We start from the raw sequence: 15,581 nt of genomic DNA, 5'->3' as shown, positions 1-15,581 counted from the left end.
ATCAATCTTAAATGTCTTGTGCCTCATAAGGAGTTTCGGCTGAGAGCCCTCGTTTGTGGCTTTGTAACGTAACATTAGCTAACTTGGGAAACCTATTAACTCGGCTTTAGTTTGGAATTTGTAAATTATTTGTTGTAAATGCTTATTTTTGTATCATATGCCTTTCAAGTTACTTGTTTTATTTTGGGGTACTAATAGCTGGTATTTTACTGTTGAATTCATTAATAAATTTTGTATTTAAAACAAATGCCTTGTACTTGCTTATATGATACGTGGCCTCCATGATTCAGGATAAGCACACAATACAAGACACTGAATACACTTCCTGGCTGCTAAACAGATGACCCTGGCTGTGCTCACAGCTCCTTGGAGGGAACTAGCAACTGCAGGAGGAAAAACCTTCTCTGACTCCTCTGAGCTGTCTCTATAAGCATTTCCTTCCACTGCAGCTTACCTGAGACTACAGGAACTAAAAAAAAAAGGGTCCCAGGCCCTCAAGACCACAGGAAAAGTCTGGTGCAAGGAAAACTTACCCTGGGTGGAGCAGGATCAGGTTAGGGAGCACTTAAAGGGCATGGGATGACTCTGGGTACGTGCATGGTGCTGAGGAAGCTGGAGGCCACCCTCCATTACCTTTAAAAGATTGTGGTGACTGGGAGAGGTTCCTGAGGACTGGAAGAGAGCAATTGTCACTCCTGTCTTTTAAGAGGAGGATCTGGGGAGTTACAGGCTGGTCAGCCTCACCTCAGTCCCTGGGGAGGTGATGGGGCAACCAGTTCTCGAAACCTTTGTGAAACCCATGCTCAATAAGGTGACTGGGAGTAGTCAGCATGGATTTATGCAGGGCAAATGATGCTTAACCAACTTGATGACCTTCTACAATGAGATGACTGGCTTGGTGGATGAGGAGAGAGAAGCGGATGTTGCTTGCCTCGACATTAGTAAGGCTTTTGACACCACCTCCATAGCATCATCATAGACAAACTGACAAAATATGGTTTAACTAAGTGGACAGTAAGGTGGATTGAAAAGTGGCTGAACAGCCAGGCCCAGGGAGTTGTGATCACTGTCACAAAGTCCAGCCAGAGACCAGTCACCAACAGTGTCCCCCAGGGTCAATATTGGATCCAATATTGTTTACCATCCTTCTTAATTATCTGGACAATAGATGACAGATGACAGAACACTGGAACAAGCAGCTGACACAACAGAGAGACCTGGATGGGCTGGAGAGATGGGCCAACAAGAACCTTACAGAGCTCAGCAAAAGGAAATGCAAAGTTCTGCCCCTGGGGAGCCAGTGGGCTGGAAAGCAGCTCCACAGAGAAAGACCTGGGGGTCACATACTGGAAAACAAGTTGCCAGCAACTCACCTTCATGCCATTGGCCACCCTGGGTTGCATTAGGAAAAGCATCACCAGCAGGTGGAGGGAGGTGAACTTTCTCCTCTGCTCAGTGCTGCTGAGATGCATCTGGACTGCTGGGTCCAGGTCTGGGCTCCCCAGTACAAAAGGGACGTGGACATATTGGACTACCTTCAGCAAAGGGCCACAAAGATCAAGGGACTGGAGCATTTGTCACACAATAAGAGGCTGAGAGAACTGGGAGTGTTTAGCCTGGAGAAGAGAAGGCTCAGGAAGGATCTTACTGATTTCTGTAAGTACCTGATGGGAGAGAGAGGTGGAAGAGGATGAAGAAGAGGGTGGAGCCAGGCTTCTCTCAGTGGTACCCAGAGAAAGGACAAGAGGTGATGGGCACAAACTGAAACACATGAAATTCCACTTGAACACTCAAGAAAGCTGGGTGTTGGTTTTTTTTTTTTTTTGCTGTGGGAGTAGTCAAACCATTGAACAGTTTGCCCAGACAGATTGTAAAGTCTCCAGTCTTGGAGATAATCAAAACTTGATTGAACATGGTCCTGGGCAATCTCCTTCTAACTGACCCTGCTCTGAGCTGGTAGATTGACAAGATGATTCTAGTCCTGTTTGACTAGATGGTCCCTTGTAATCTCAAGGATTCTGTGATCCCGTGGTTCAGGTGAGTACTGCTGCCTTCCAAATGGTCTCTTTGAACACAATGTGCTTCTCATCCTGCCACTAACTTTTACAGAAGGGCACTTGTCCCAACGGAAAATGTAATTTAGCTGTGCTGGCAGGTGAATTTGCTGGTATTTTATGGCATAGCTCAAACGACATGATGCTGAAGAGCAGATGCTAGAAGCCTGTATGGTAAAAAGCCACAACCATGCTCCCCAGTGAGACTACACCAAACAATTTGTTGCTTCTAGTCACATTGGCACTATATCCTACTACCATTTTCAGTAATTCAGCCTGAACTACTGTGGTTTTGTAAACTGTTAAAGTTATGTCAGTCACCAATCAATACTGCTCCAAACTTGCCTTTATTTCCCCCTAGTGTAGACTACTATTTATCTTAGATCGTAAGACCAGTTACTACAATACACTGTCATTAAACAGGTAAGATTATAGACAGTTTTCTTTCATGTTGGACATTATTAAATCATTGTTAGACTATGCTCCCTTCCCATCTTTACTTCCTTTCTCTCTCTTTCCCTCTCTCAAATCCGTTGTTACGCTATTAATATTCTTTCACCACACCTCTCTCTTTCCAGCTGAACCCAGCAACTTGTCCTCTCCTAATCCTCTCTGCCACCTGCGACCTCTTTCTCTGTTCCTGGGACCCACTCAAGTCCTGTCTTGGCCAGCCCTCTGCTGATGTACCCTGAAATTGTTCTCTCTTTCACTGGTCTCCCTGAATCCCTCTTGCTCCTTTTCCTCCAGCGTGCTGGCACTATATCTCATATATGCTGGGTACAGAAAAAATTTGAGGTCTTAGGAAACAAAATTACTGTCCAAGTAAATGTCAGTGCAATCACAGCTGAATAACACAGGAATCTTGCAGTTTCCAGACTTGATGAAACCTCCTAATCCAGCAATAGCCACAGAATGGTCTGGGTCTCTGTCATAGTGCCTAGACACTGTAATAAGACAAACAATTTTAACAGTAGTTTTCCCTCTGCTAGATGCATGGTCCGTTTTTAGGAGCCTTACACCTTTGTGTAAGTTCATGTATGTTGCTCTTTTCCAAGCATTCATCTCTCATGTTAGTAAGTACAAGACTTCAGGAAATGCAGCCCACTTTATGAGATTATGGCTGCAGTTTTTCTCCAACACACCAGATATATAGATACACACTGTACTTCAGCCTTAGAAAGTTTTATTCAGTTCCTTGCAGAGAAAAGCAATTAACTGGTGGAAAATACCAGCTGTTACATTTTATTAGTATCACCAGTTGCCATAAGAAAGAGATGGCACGTGGAATTGGGGTTAGGCTAGTTATGGAAATGTGCTGTTTGATAGCTATTAAAAACCATACAAACAGCCCTTTTCTCCATTTCAGTACAGAGACATGACTATTGTTGCTGAAGCCCAGGAGAAAGTCAGTACTGAGATTTTAAAATGTATCCTTTCTTCATGAAGACTGTCTTCATGAAAGCAGACTGCCATCTACTGCAGCTAGTGCTCTAGTGACTTTCCGATAAAAGCACAAGTATGCTTCTTCACAGTCCCAATGTGTTACGCATGAGTCTTCCCACTGCATCTTGAAAGACATGTAGCTTCAGCACATCTTACTTGTCAAAAGTGCGAGTCCCAGTCCCAGAAGCTTGGCTAAAGGGATACTTGATAGAATAGCTAGTTAGTTCACCATGTGATCAAAAATCCTTTCATTGTCGGAGAATGTGTAAGAGATTTTAGAGGTGTGTGGACTGCCTTTCAGAAAGTTTTGCATGCAGCCCAGCAATTTGAACTAAGTGTCATAATCCTGAGAGTGTCTGTGCTTGACTATGTGTGATCCACTAGTTAGGAGCGTACTATCCTGCACCTAGAGGAGTTTGATATATAAGAAAAATGAAAGAATAGATAAACAAGGTCTCTGTAAAGATTAATATCATTACATTTAAAAGTAGATATGAGGATACTGTGTTTATCTTCAAAAAAATCCTTATAAAAAGAATAAAGTCTTAAAATCTTTTTTTTTGGTTTATCGGAATACTTAATGGTAAGGTAGAACACTATGTGAGAACATTAATACCTTATTTGTTTAGAGACAATTAACTAGATAATGTAATTGTATTAAAGGCATTTTTATTAGGATGCTTGGAAGTGCAGTGTGTCTTGTCCACAATTACGTATTAAGACAGAAATACAGCATTACTCTTTATTGTGTACTAAGTGCCATAGCAATTCTTTGACAGAAGTGTTGAAAGAAATCAAAACAATTTCCTCTGCTGCAATGTTATATAAATTGCACTAAAATTTGACAACCACAATGAATTGAAACACACTGCAAAGAGGCAAGTTGCACAAAGCCACCCTGATGAACAATACAAGTGACCACACTGTTCCCAAGGAAGCAAAACTTTCAAACAAGTCACATGCATAAAGTGTTTGTGTTCTTCAGAGAACAGTATTGTAGCTAGAACTGCAGTATCATTTCATAAGCAGAAAAACGCTGCCCATATCCCCAATATCCTTCTCAGATCTATGCCAGGACATATCTTCCCCCTTTGCACTCCCCAAATTTTTATTCCATGATCCACTGATACAAAGAATCTAACAGAAACTGTGTCCAGCTGGTGAATCAGACAAGTATTTCTATTTAATTCATTAGCATTTGTCTTCATTTCCTCTTCACTACATGCTTCACTTACCATAAGTAAGCAGAGCAGAAGTACTCCAAAGACTAAAAAAACTTCCCTAATAACTCCTCCACAAAAAATTGCTGAACTTGCAGTGATTACCTTTCAAACACAGTAAGCACCAATATCATCTCCTGACATGAGGAATATTGCAAAAGATAGCCAGGTTACACACCCGACATATCACTGGAAGGACACAATCAGCTTCTACAGCACACATACCTCCCTTTGGAGGAAAAAAAAGAATCAAATAAAAAGGAAAATCTAAAGGCACAAGTCACATTGATATGCTTTAAAAGCAGGGGTAAAAAAAATATGGGATAACCCCTTCTTTGGAAGCATGTGCAAGTACGTATACAGCACTGCTGCCAGCATGCATGTATGAGCAACAGGAGACAGGAGAGGAGGAGCGGTGTCAGAAGAGGCAATACACTCTTTGCAAAGCTTAGTGTAAGCATACAGCCCTTATGCCTCAGACATGCTCTGTATACCTCTTTGTAAACCAACAAGAAGATGACAGGATCCCAAACAATATTCACCAAGCACGTCTTTGCTTTGCAACTCCTCCCCACCTCTCCCTAACTGAAATTTCCCCAACTTTTATCACAGCATTCAAAAACAAGCAGTTTTCCTTTTCTGTCACATTGCTGACAACACTTGAAGTTTAAGGCCTCTTTCTTTGGTTATATTGTTATCTGAAATTAAGATATTGCAGGTAAAACAAAGAAGTCAATACACTACTGTATTTGGAGATCAATGCAAATGAGTATGCTCAATATTATACTGAATTTTTCTTCCTACCCTACCTCTATTCCCAAGAAAACTTTTAAAATCATACAAGGCACAAATGGCTAACAAATTTCAGCAAGGTCCTGTCTCTTCCTTGCTGTTCCTCTTTTGGCCCTGGTTTAACAATCTTCCGTGGCTTCAGGTGATGACAGTGGGTCCCTTTCGCCCTGTCCTCTCGTGAATCTGAGATATTTTCAGTGCAATTGCTATAAGAGGACTCAGCACAGCCTAAAGAGGAAGAAACACACTGAATTACATAAAATATAAATATCATAACAAACCCATTTATAAATCCCCCTTTTAACTGTAGCATTATATAATAATAGTAAATAATTTAATAATAAACAGTGACACAACTACAGTATCTATATCGTCATACTTGATAAAACGAAGTACCACACTAACCATATGTTTTGTGAAGCACTACAATAAGTGTACCTAGGCTACACAGAAAAGAGAAACCAGTAAAAATACTATACTGATAATGTCTCTCTATGTAACAGGAATTGCAGAGCTTTTGCAAAATTTGCTGTCCAAAACAACCTAGAAATCACAGAAGTAAAATTATTTCTATTCTGATGAGTGGAAGCTATGTAGATGAGATTTTTCTTCCTATATGTACTTAATCTGTGAAGTTTAGGGTCAGAACGTAATGCAACAATTACCTTAACAGAAATCACAGAAGTGTGTTTTTAATACCACCTGCAATTGTATTAAATAGCACAAATTCCAACAGAAGCAGCCTGAACTCTCAAGTTCCAGGCTACACACCTTATTAAATGTCTGTATGTATGGGACTGCCCAGATGGGTGAATGCAGGTAACAATAATAGTACCTCATGAAACCCAAGTAAAACACATTTTTTCACATGGCAACTGAATCTTTTCTCAGTTGATTAAATGATACGTAAAGATAAACCAGCAGACCAGAGTTTTGTGCCAAAACCTTCCTTTCAGAGAATCATATATTTGAATACCAAACTAGCAAGGTAATTTTTTGATGCTCAAAGATTTCCCGCTGCTGCCCCTTTCAAATAGACTACATTCTGGCTTTAAACCTGTCAGGTTTAAAAATCAAATCAAACACAACAGTAATTCTGAAGAACTTAAATTTACAGTTATCTTTTTTATATTCTTAATATAATAAATACTTTGAATCCGTTTCAGCCACCTAACAGTTTCTGACAGTATGAGGCGTTTGCTTTATTTATACAAATGGTCAGACGTTTAAATCAAGGGTGAGGAGACAACCTTACTGTGCAAGCAGCCATGGAATAACACCATGACTGCCACTGGTGTCAAGTGAGTTTACGATCAAACTTAGTTATGCATGGGTGTGAGCAGTCTGACATGTTATTGTTCAAAAAGTTCCATTTTTGTAGATATCTACCTACTGAATAATCACTGAAGCAGAATAAAAGCCCACTGAAGTCAAACATGCTTAGATAAAAGATTAATATTCAAAGTACAAATTCGTAATTGTGGGCAAATTCTGCAAAAGAAAAAATTAAAATGTGCCAATTTGTAAGATCTTTCATATATCATTCCTTCCCTCCAGCAACATGGATTAAGGAGAACTGAAGTAAGACCAAAGCACATGAAGTCCCTCTGGGCACTCCCTTAAGAAACCTCTTCCTTATTTAATCTAAAAAGCACAAGAAAATTTAAAGAGCAACTCTGCTAACCAGCTTTACTTGACCCTGCTTTCTTAAGCACCAAATGCACTCTGAAGAAAAAAACTCAAACCAAACAAACTTGACACAATGCTTTGAACAACGCACAAAATCAAATGAGTTTATATGACACCCATTTACATAAAAAATTTAGCTGCTGCTGTTTTGCCAGGTCACTCCAATTACTACTAAATATCCTGCTTGCTACAATCATGCTTCTCAACTGAGAAAGTCCTGGTTTAGTTCTGTCCTCTCACACTTCAATTTAATGACAGTTTCTTTATCCTACAGATGTAAAAAAGCCAAAAGTGCATTCTCTTCAGAATGGCAAGAGCCGGGCAGAACAGCAAGGAACTGGAGCTGTATACACCTTTTAAAAGCTCCTTTATCTCTGTAATAAATAGTTTACATTTCAGTTGCAAAAGAGAAATCCCAGCCAGCAATCATCTACAGTTAATATGATTCTACAAAGACTTCCATATCTTAAAGAGATCTTGATTTTAAAATATTTTTTAAATGTTTCTTTCTACTTAAGAAATTACTATTGGTATGTTGACTCGAAATGGCAATTACAATCACACTGTACGTTAGCGTATTTAGCTCTTGGAAACAGTTTGGGAGATATGGTATGTTATCCTTTAGACAAAATTTAAGAACTGAAAATTAAAAGAACTTACTTAAATCAGAGTTTTGCTTTAGTTAACAACAGATAGAAGTGATATCTCTAAAGAAATAACTGGTAGGAATGATTATTCATACCAGCAAATACATCAAAGAAGCAGATACCTAACATAAAGCAAACAAAGAGCAAAAGCCCTTTGCTTGGGAATAATCTGTACCAAAGCTGTCAGAGGTGTATCATTCCTGCTTGGCTCATATAGCTTTTTTTTTTTCTCTCTGCATCTTGCAAGAAAATTCTGTATAACTGTCTTTCCTCTAGTCAAGTTCTCAGACAAGATTTGCCCTGTGATGCATCGATTTTACCAAAGGCTCAAGCAGGGCTGAAATGTACCTGCTTGCAGGTTAAAGGCTCAGCATGTGTCTGGAGTTTGGCTTTAGAAAATACTTTTCTAAATAATTTTCTCAAATCAGGTGGACAAATGCCATCTATATGTCAAGAAACACTTTGTGAAAACCTACTATGTGTAGCACTTGCAGTAAGACTTGCCAACTTCCATAAAAAATCAATGCAGTTCTGATGCAAAATGATCTGTCCAGTCTTTGCCTGGAAAGTTTGTGAATTTTTCTCTTCAGTCTCTCCTCCAGCCTGCACTGAATTTCAGTCTTTTTAGGAAAACTAAATGTAGGCGAGTTTTACACAGTCTAGGCACAGACATTTTCCATAGGTCTCAAATTCACCTTTCCCAGTTCAATGTAAGCCTCAAAAACAAGTTGCTCCATCAGTCTCATAAGTAATAAGAATTCTGCAGAATTTATCTGGGAAAAATAAAACAAAAGAAGGCTAACAGAATGGTAATGCCCTCAAATAGGATCCAAACATTTTACTGAACACCAGCTAACTACAGCTCTCTTCTGCACTTCTCGAGTTTTGCTCTGTCTTCTCTTACTGTACTGATCTGCATTTTGCATTCAGCATCATGCCCACCAGTGTTATTTTGAGGTCTCTCAGCTTTACTTATACCCAAGTGAATGCACAGGGTGGAAGACTAGGAACATGGTCAATTATTTGTATATATGTCACTATTTGTAAAACATTAAAGGCTAAACCATTTGCTCTCTGTATTCTGGGATCACCAGGACAGCTAATGGAAGGCCATTCAAATTGATCAGTCTTAAGAGAATGTCCTACTGGAGATAAAGATCCAGCATCAATCGGCTAAACCTTGTGTGACTGTTACGCAGGCATTTAGTCACCTGAATTACTAATAATCAAAATGGCACTTTGGACAGTAATTATTTCAGAACAAATGTTCAGACCTTGCAACAGATTTCTAAGCAGAGCTGGCATAATACTACATGTTCCAGAAGAATTCATTTCCATAGAACAATTGTTAATGCCTCAAAATTAAAAAGAGATAAACAAGTGGGTTAGTACAGCATGAAGTTCTCAAAGAAAGGCTATAGTTTAACTTCTGGAGCTTTCTAAAGATAGAAGATGTGCCAAGTGTTTTCCACCTCTCTCTAAAAACTGCTGTCCATTCTACTTCATCAGCTGCTTGCCTGTCAGCATCAATTAAAGTAGTTTTCCCATTCGTAAAGGCAGCCTTGAAAAAAGCATGCTTGCAGAATGCTTCAAAGTTACCAAAAGCTGTAATTGCTAGGTGTTGTTGGTATTATTATTTTATAAATTACAATAAACCTTGATGTTTCAGGCCTGGGCTAGAAATCTTTTTCTCTCCCAAAACTTAAATTCCTTTCCATTCCTTCTCTTTTTATCATTTAAACACTACACAGAAGTTTGTTTAGAGAGGTCAGGGTAACTGAGACAGCTCTATGCCCTGGAACAAGGACACAGAGGAATCAAGAAATAACTCTTTCCCTTCTTACCTCTTCCTGCTGCCCTGTCATTTCCCCTTGCTTCGTGTGACGGCTCAAAGCTGCTGATAGCCCTCTGTAACCTGGGCAACAGAATCACTATCACATGAACTAAGGGAAAGAAGAAAGGCAGAAGAGAGGGGCAGATCCCCAAAACATTTTTTGATGGCCTTACCTATGAGAAGGAGCTTTTCCTTTGGCTGTAACGTACTTTCAAAGTCAAACAAATACACTTACAAAGCAACACTAAAGTGATGGAAGAGATACAAAGCATGGACTGAAACAACTACACGGTGATCTCGGCATTAAGATCACATAGTCTGGCACCACAGTTGTACCTTCTGCAGGGCTTCTGCCATAAGGGTTCAACACACAGCTCAGCTCAGTGTGCCTGCTTGGGTCTTGCATTCCAAAAAAACAGAAGTCTTTGGACAGGTTTATGCTACAGCTACCCATCCCAGAAGATCTAAACAATGTGGATAGCCTGGTTCATCATGGAACAAACTGGACTGGCTCTGTAACATACACAGCACTGGTAACGATAATTTTATTACCATGAAGCAGCACACTCGCTGTAGGAAAAAGGGAACTAATCTCTCTACTCTTGTGCATGGTCTGCCTGCTAACTCAAATAAAAATACAATAAAGGTCAGGAGGCCAGCTGTTCTGCCCCTAGCAATAGAGGAGGGCAGGCAGGAGGGGTGAAAAAGACAGGAGGAAAATGTAAACTGAGTGGTGCCCGGAAACATCTACATTTGCAACAGAATAGTTATTTTTTAGTACATCCAAAGAGCTTTGAGGGAAGATCAGGTTTAATGAAATAATTTCCTGGATTCATGAAATATTTTATAATTACTGTCACATGAAGTAGTTTTCCTATATTCCTTTCCAGTTCCAGCTGATTTAAAATTTGTCATTGTATGGCTTTGGGTAGAATCAGAAGCTAAATTACCTGAACAGTACAAACATGCTGCGCTACCTAAAAGTGTGAACAAACAGATGGAAATCTCTATATCCCATGTCCCCTCAAAGCTAGTATTATTACTTTTAATAGTAAAGGCAAAACCTCATATGATTCCTCTGGACATACTGTATGATTTAATAGTCAACCAGAGCCATGCTAGAAGATGCAATACTTCAAAAGTAAAGAGAGGCAATCATTTTACAGCAAACTGCACTTGTGCTTAGGGTTGTAGGAGTGTCTTGACAGGACCTTATATAGAAACCTTTAATTTTATACCTCATAAGTCACATTGGACACAAGGATTTCTGGGTTACTGATTTCAGCTCCCTGCTCTTGGATATAGTCACACTATAAACTAACGCTTTATGTAATCACTACATATATACAATCATACATACTCATTATCCTTTCATATGCCAACCAAGGTCCACCTGAGAATCAGGTTTTTCCTCCATTATTTGCCATTCAAAAATTGTTTCAGAAATTCAGTCTTTGAAGATCAAGACACAGTTTATCCCAATGATTCTTCTTTTATTTGCCTTGCCTTTTTGGACAAAACCACAAAGAAACAACTCCTGCCCCAAAATCTTTGCTTGGCTGCTGCTAGTCTAATTATTCTGTAGCTAACTAGCACTTAGCTCATTAGTCTTTTGCAAAAATAACTGCAGCATGTGTGATTCACTGCATCCTGTTTTAAGAGTACCTGATATAGACTGCATAGGTCTATGACAACACCTATTTATTGCTGTTGCAATTCACGTAATGAATAATAACATACTGCAAACACAGCTAGTTTGCCCATATTCAGAACAATCCAGATTACTCACTACATTATTCCCAGGGCACTTATCCTGCAACAGCAGCACAACCATGCTGTTGAAGGACATGTTGGATTTACAAGTTAAGCAATTCAAAGCAACTCTGCATAATGGGTCACTTCATTCTTGGTACTTATACATGAAACTTCCTGTTTGAATCTTATCCAACTTTGATAATGTATCCAGGTGGCTAGACAAAGGACAAGAAGATATTAGCCATGTGCTGAGATCTGCAAATAACAAATAATGAGCTGATCTATAAAATTTGGCTATAAATGAGCCTAAAGATCAATAAATTCTTATTTTAATATTTCATGCCCATTGAATGTATCTCTAGATTTTCCATTTGTGTTACAATTAGCACAGCTAATAACTCTGTTAATTTTAGAAAAATATACATGCCAATGCATAAAGGTCCAAGATTACAGATAGAAGTCTGTGGTTTGAAATAATGAACTGCACTTCCTGAAAGTGTGAGTTGGATGCCTACTGGACTGGTTAAAACCAAAGAAATTGTCTTTTTAAGAAAATCTTCCCTGTTATCTGGAAAGCAATTTTCTCAGGTATAAAGAGTGATGAGGGACATCACTAGTGCCAAAGAGCATCACCAGAGTGGTCTTCCACTCTAAGGAAAATATTCCAGTTTCAGAAAAGCATTTGGCATTGTTTTCAAGGCTTTGTTTTAGAATTAGATTGCATCACCACTATAAATCATGTAATTTTAAAATGCTTACATGGAATTGGTTGTAATATACTCTGCACACAGCATGATAGCCATTTCTCTTTATTGCTCCTGATTTTCACTCCTGTTGATACTGGCTTATAGGAAGAATTCAACTAGTAATGGAAAAAGTAGCCATTCTTTATCTCCCAGCTGACCACGAAGCTGCTTCTGCCAATTTCCTTCAACAGATCATTCAACAGCTAGAAGTCACTGCCATTGACATTCATCTATGACCTCAGACTTCTAATTATTGGCACATTTTACTACTCTCCCTTGGACTCATGTTGTTGATCAGGCAGTTGCTATGCTTAATTTATTCTAGGTGGAAAGTATTACCAATTAATTGTACGAAAGACACTACTAAAACAACATTTGTGTGACCCTTACGTTCATTAATAGCTACTGTTTGGCCAACATACACATTGGAAAAAAAGATGCTTATAATCCTTGCTTCTGTTTGGTTACAAGAATGCTCTTATGGAAGCTCTAATGATTCTGAAGGAAAACATACACTTAAAGGCCATAAGGCCTGAAAATCAGCTCTTCCTGTAAGACTCATGAAGCGTTACACAGTACTGAAGCACAACAAAGCATGAGGAGACCTTCACTTGAGCATCACTCACTTTGATGGCTCGCTCTGGCCAAAGTTAAGAGGCACAGCTCTGAGCAGCCCCCATAGTCCTTCAAAGTATGTCAGGCTTTCTGTTGGGTATCAAACCAAAGTAGCTAGCACTCTCACTGTAGTTGAACCTGGATGATATTGAGCATCGTTACAGATCTTTGTCCAAATTTTGCTCTGGACAAAGGTTCATCGTAGAACAGCCCAGGCTGGAAGGGTCCTTGAAAGATCATCTGGTCCAGCCTTTTGTGGGAAAGGTACTATGGTCATCCACAGAAGTACAGCACCTCTAAGGCAAACAATTAATTCTGTCCACCTCAAGTGAACAGTTGTTTTTAAAAGAAACGTACTTGCATATATTACTTTTACAATACCTCCCAATTAATATTTCACTCCAGAAGTGCCATAATGTCATGTTGGTGTTTCAGGACAATATGCAAGTCTCAGCATGCATATTGGAAGGTGTGGTTTAGATTTCTGTGTATCTGTTCAAGATTCACCAACAGCAGTTACACTGCCAAAGGGAACAGAAGCAAACTAGAAAAACTTGAAAACTGCTGAAAAGCTGTGTGAATAATTTTGGAAGAGGCTTTGTCTGAAAGGAAAGGGGGAAAAAAAGGATGCTGCTATGAGACAAAATCAAGCTACTTACCACAATGATTCCACAAAATCAGACTGTAACTTCCAATATAGATGAGTTGTCTATCAAGACAGAGAGATTTATTTCTTGCAAAAAAAGGGCAAAAAGATGTCTCGAGGTATTTTTACCTTTTGTTTCAGGTATTCACTGGAATTACCCTAGTGAATGGTGATACATGGAAAAAAACACAGAGCAATGCAAAGCATTCCTCTTCCACTTATTTATGTAAAAAATGAAAAGAAGGTATTGGAAGGAGGTGCTCCAGTAAGGAGAAGCAGCCAAGTATTTACTTAAGCAGCCAATCATCAATTAATTCTATGTCTTGGTTTATAATATAAGAAGTATGCAAGAGAGTTTCTCCTGAACAGCTGTTCCAGGCAGAGTGCAATGATACAGAAGCTACATGTAGTCATCTACCCAATTATGAAGATCACCTACACTTAAAGAAAAATAAGCATTTATCCCAAATGTAACAATTTTCTTAAATACTATATATAAGGTATATACTTTACATACTTTACATCAGTGCTCTTTGAGTAACGTGAATATGTTGTTTATGGCCCCATTACTGAAAGTGAATAGGAAACAAAGTACTTAAAATTTCAAATCTCTTAGAGCTCTTCCAGATGTACATGTATCAGTATGAATCTCAAAGCAAACTAAACAACAAAGAAATTACAGTATAAGGAAAACTATGCTGCCTCTCCCCAGCAATGTTGAAAAGGAGTTTGCTATTCACTGTCTTCCACATATTCCATTGAAGATTATCAAAGGACCTCCTGAGAAATTTTCAGTTAATTTTTTACTAACATGAGGATCTTCTGAAATCAAATTTATGTACTGCCTTGAAATCCACCATTTGCTTACGGGATACAATCTATGACCTTGCAGGTCCTAATGCCCTCACATTGTTGGCAAGGTATCCAGCCAGGGCAAGGAAAGAGGAGCAGTGGGAACTGTGCAATACTATAAAATGAGAAACCAGAAAAAGAATTTATTGCATTAATTGTGATGAAACTGCTGTTTGTCCTAGATTTGGTGCACATGGCAAGAGATGAGGAGAGTGTATGTATTTCCTGAGCCAGCCTGGATGTTAAAATGTCTGTCTGCACTGCATGAATGCAGGAAAGTCCCTGCAATGAGTTTCAAGGCAATGACGTTTCTACCCCTGGGATTATCTGTTCACTAGGGACTATCCTTCATAAACAGCCAAAAGTGTAACAATCTGACAGGCTCTGGTACACATACAGGACAAAAACTTTCAGCCTATTTCTGTCTCTAAGAATAACAGACCCTTTTGGTATCTAGAATAAAAGACCAGACTCTGAAAGCCTTGAGAGCAGTGACAAGCCCTACTGCCCTGCCCAGTCTCCCCCGAGGACTCCCCCCTGCACCCTGCCCACGGGCTCACGGCTGTTTCAGCCTGCCCAGGGGTGTCAGCCCCTGCCTGAGCTGTGCCATAGGACTGCTGGTCTCCAGACTCTGGCTCTGCTGCCTGGGCAGACCTCAGACCTGTGCTACAGGTAGCTCTTCTCCCTGACATAACCCTCGGATGTACGTTGTAGCTTGTCTCCAGTCCTGACTTTGACCCTGCCGTCTCCTGGCCGGACTCACACAGTAGCCTTTTCTCCAGCCCTGTCTCTGATCCCATCTCCTGCTCCAGACAGACCCTGAACCTGACTCGTCAATTGCCTTGTCTGAGCTTGTTACCAGAGCCCTGCTCTGCTCTGCCTGCTCCACTTGCCAGCTGTGGGACTGTCCCCTGGACAATGATGGCACCACCTGTGCCATAGCTGCTCAGGGTGCCTGGCTCCTACCACCTTGTGCAGCAGTCCCTTTCTGGCTGCTCCCTGGACGCAATGTGAGTTGCTGGTGAGGTCACTAGACCTTGCAGTGGACTTTATTGGGTCTCTCAAGCAAACCCAGGCAGAACAGAGATTCAACGTAACAGCAGGGCAGCACATTTCTCATTTTCTGAGGATAACCTCTGCTCCCTCAACCTAGTGTCTTTACAAGTTGAAGATTTACTGAGAACATTTGCTGTTTTCCACTCATTTACAAAGAAAAAAAAAAAAAAGTGTTAAATACTGAGCATTGATTGCAGGTTACATTAGGAGACACACAAACCTAAACTCTGCC

The 15,581-nt window shown here is 39.8% G+C and overlaps 1 protein-coding gene across 1 annotated transcript in view; it reads right to left on the bottom strand.

Annotated features, from left to right (window-relative positions):
* Positions 1 to 4,149: 4,149 nt before the first annotated feature.
* Positions 4,150 to 15,581, bottom strand: part of PGM5 (phosphoglucomutase 5) — a 78,442-nt gene continuing 67,010 nt past the window's right edge. Inside the window, exon 11 of the mRNA XM_040580719.1 lies at positions 4,150 to 5,737. Within this exon, the coding sequence (XP_040436653.1) occupies positions 5,648 to 5,737 (90 nt within the window). The 3' untranslated portion in view covers positions 4,150 to 5,647. The remainder of the gene's footprint in view (positions 5,738 to 15,581) is intronic.

The sequence above is a fragment of the Falco naumanni genome, chromosome Z (genome assembly GCF_017639655.2).
Source record: "Falco naumanni isolate bFalNau1 chromosome Z, bFalNau1.pat, whole genome shotgun sequence".
NCBI lineage: Eukaryota > Metazoa > Chordata > Aves > Falconiformes > Falconidae > Falco > Falco naumanni.
The sequence above is the reverse complement of the archived record's forward strand: the minus strand, read 5'-3'. Positions and strand labels throughout refer to the sequence as shown.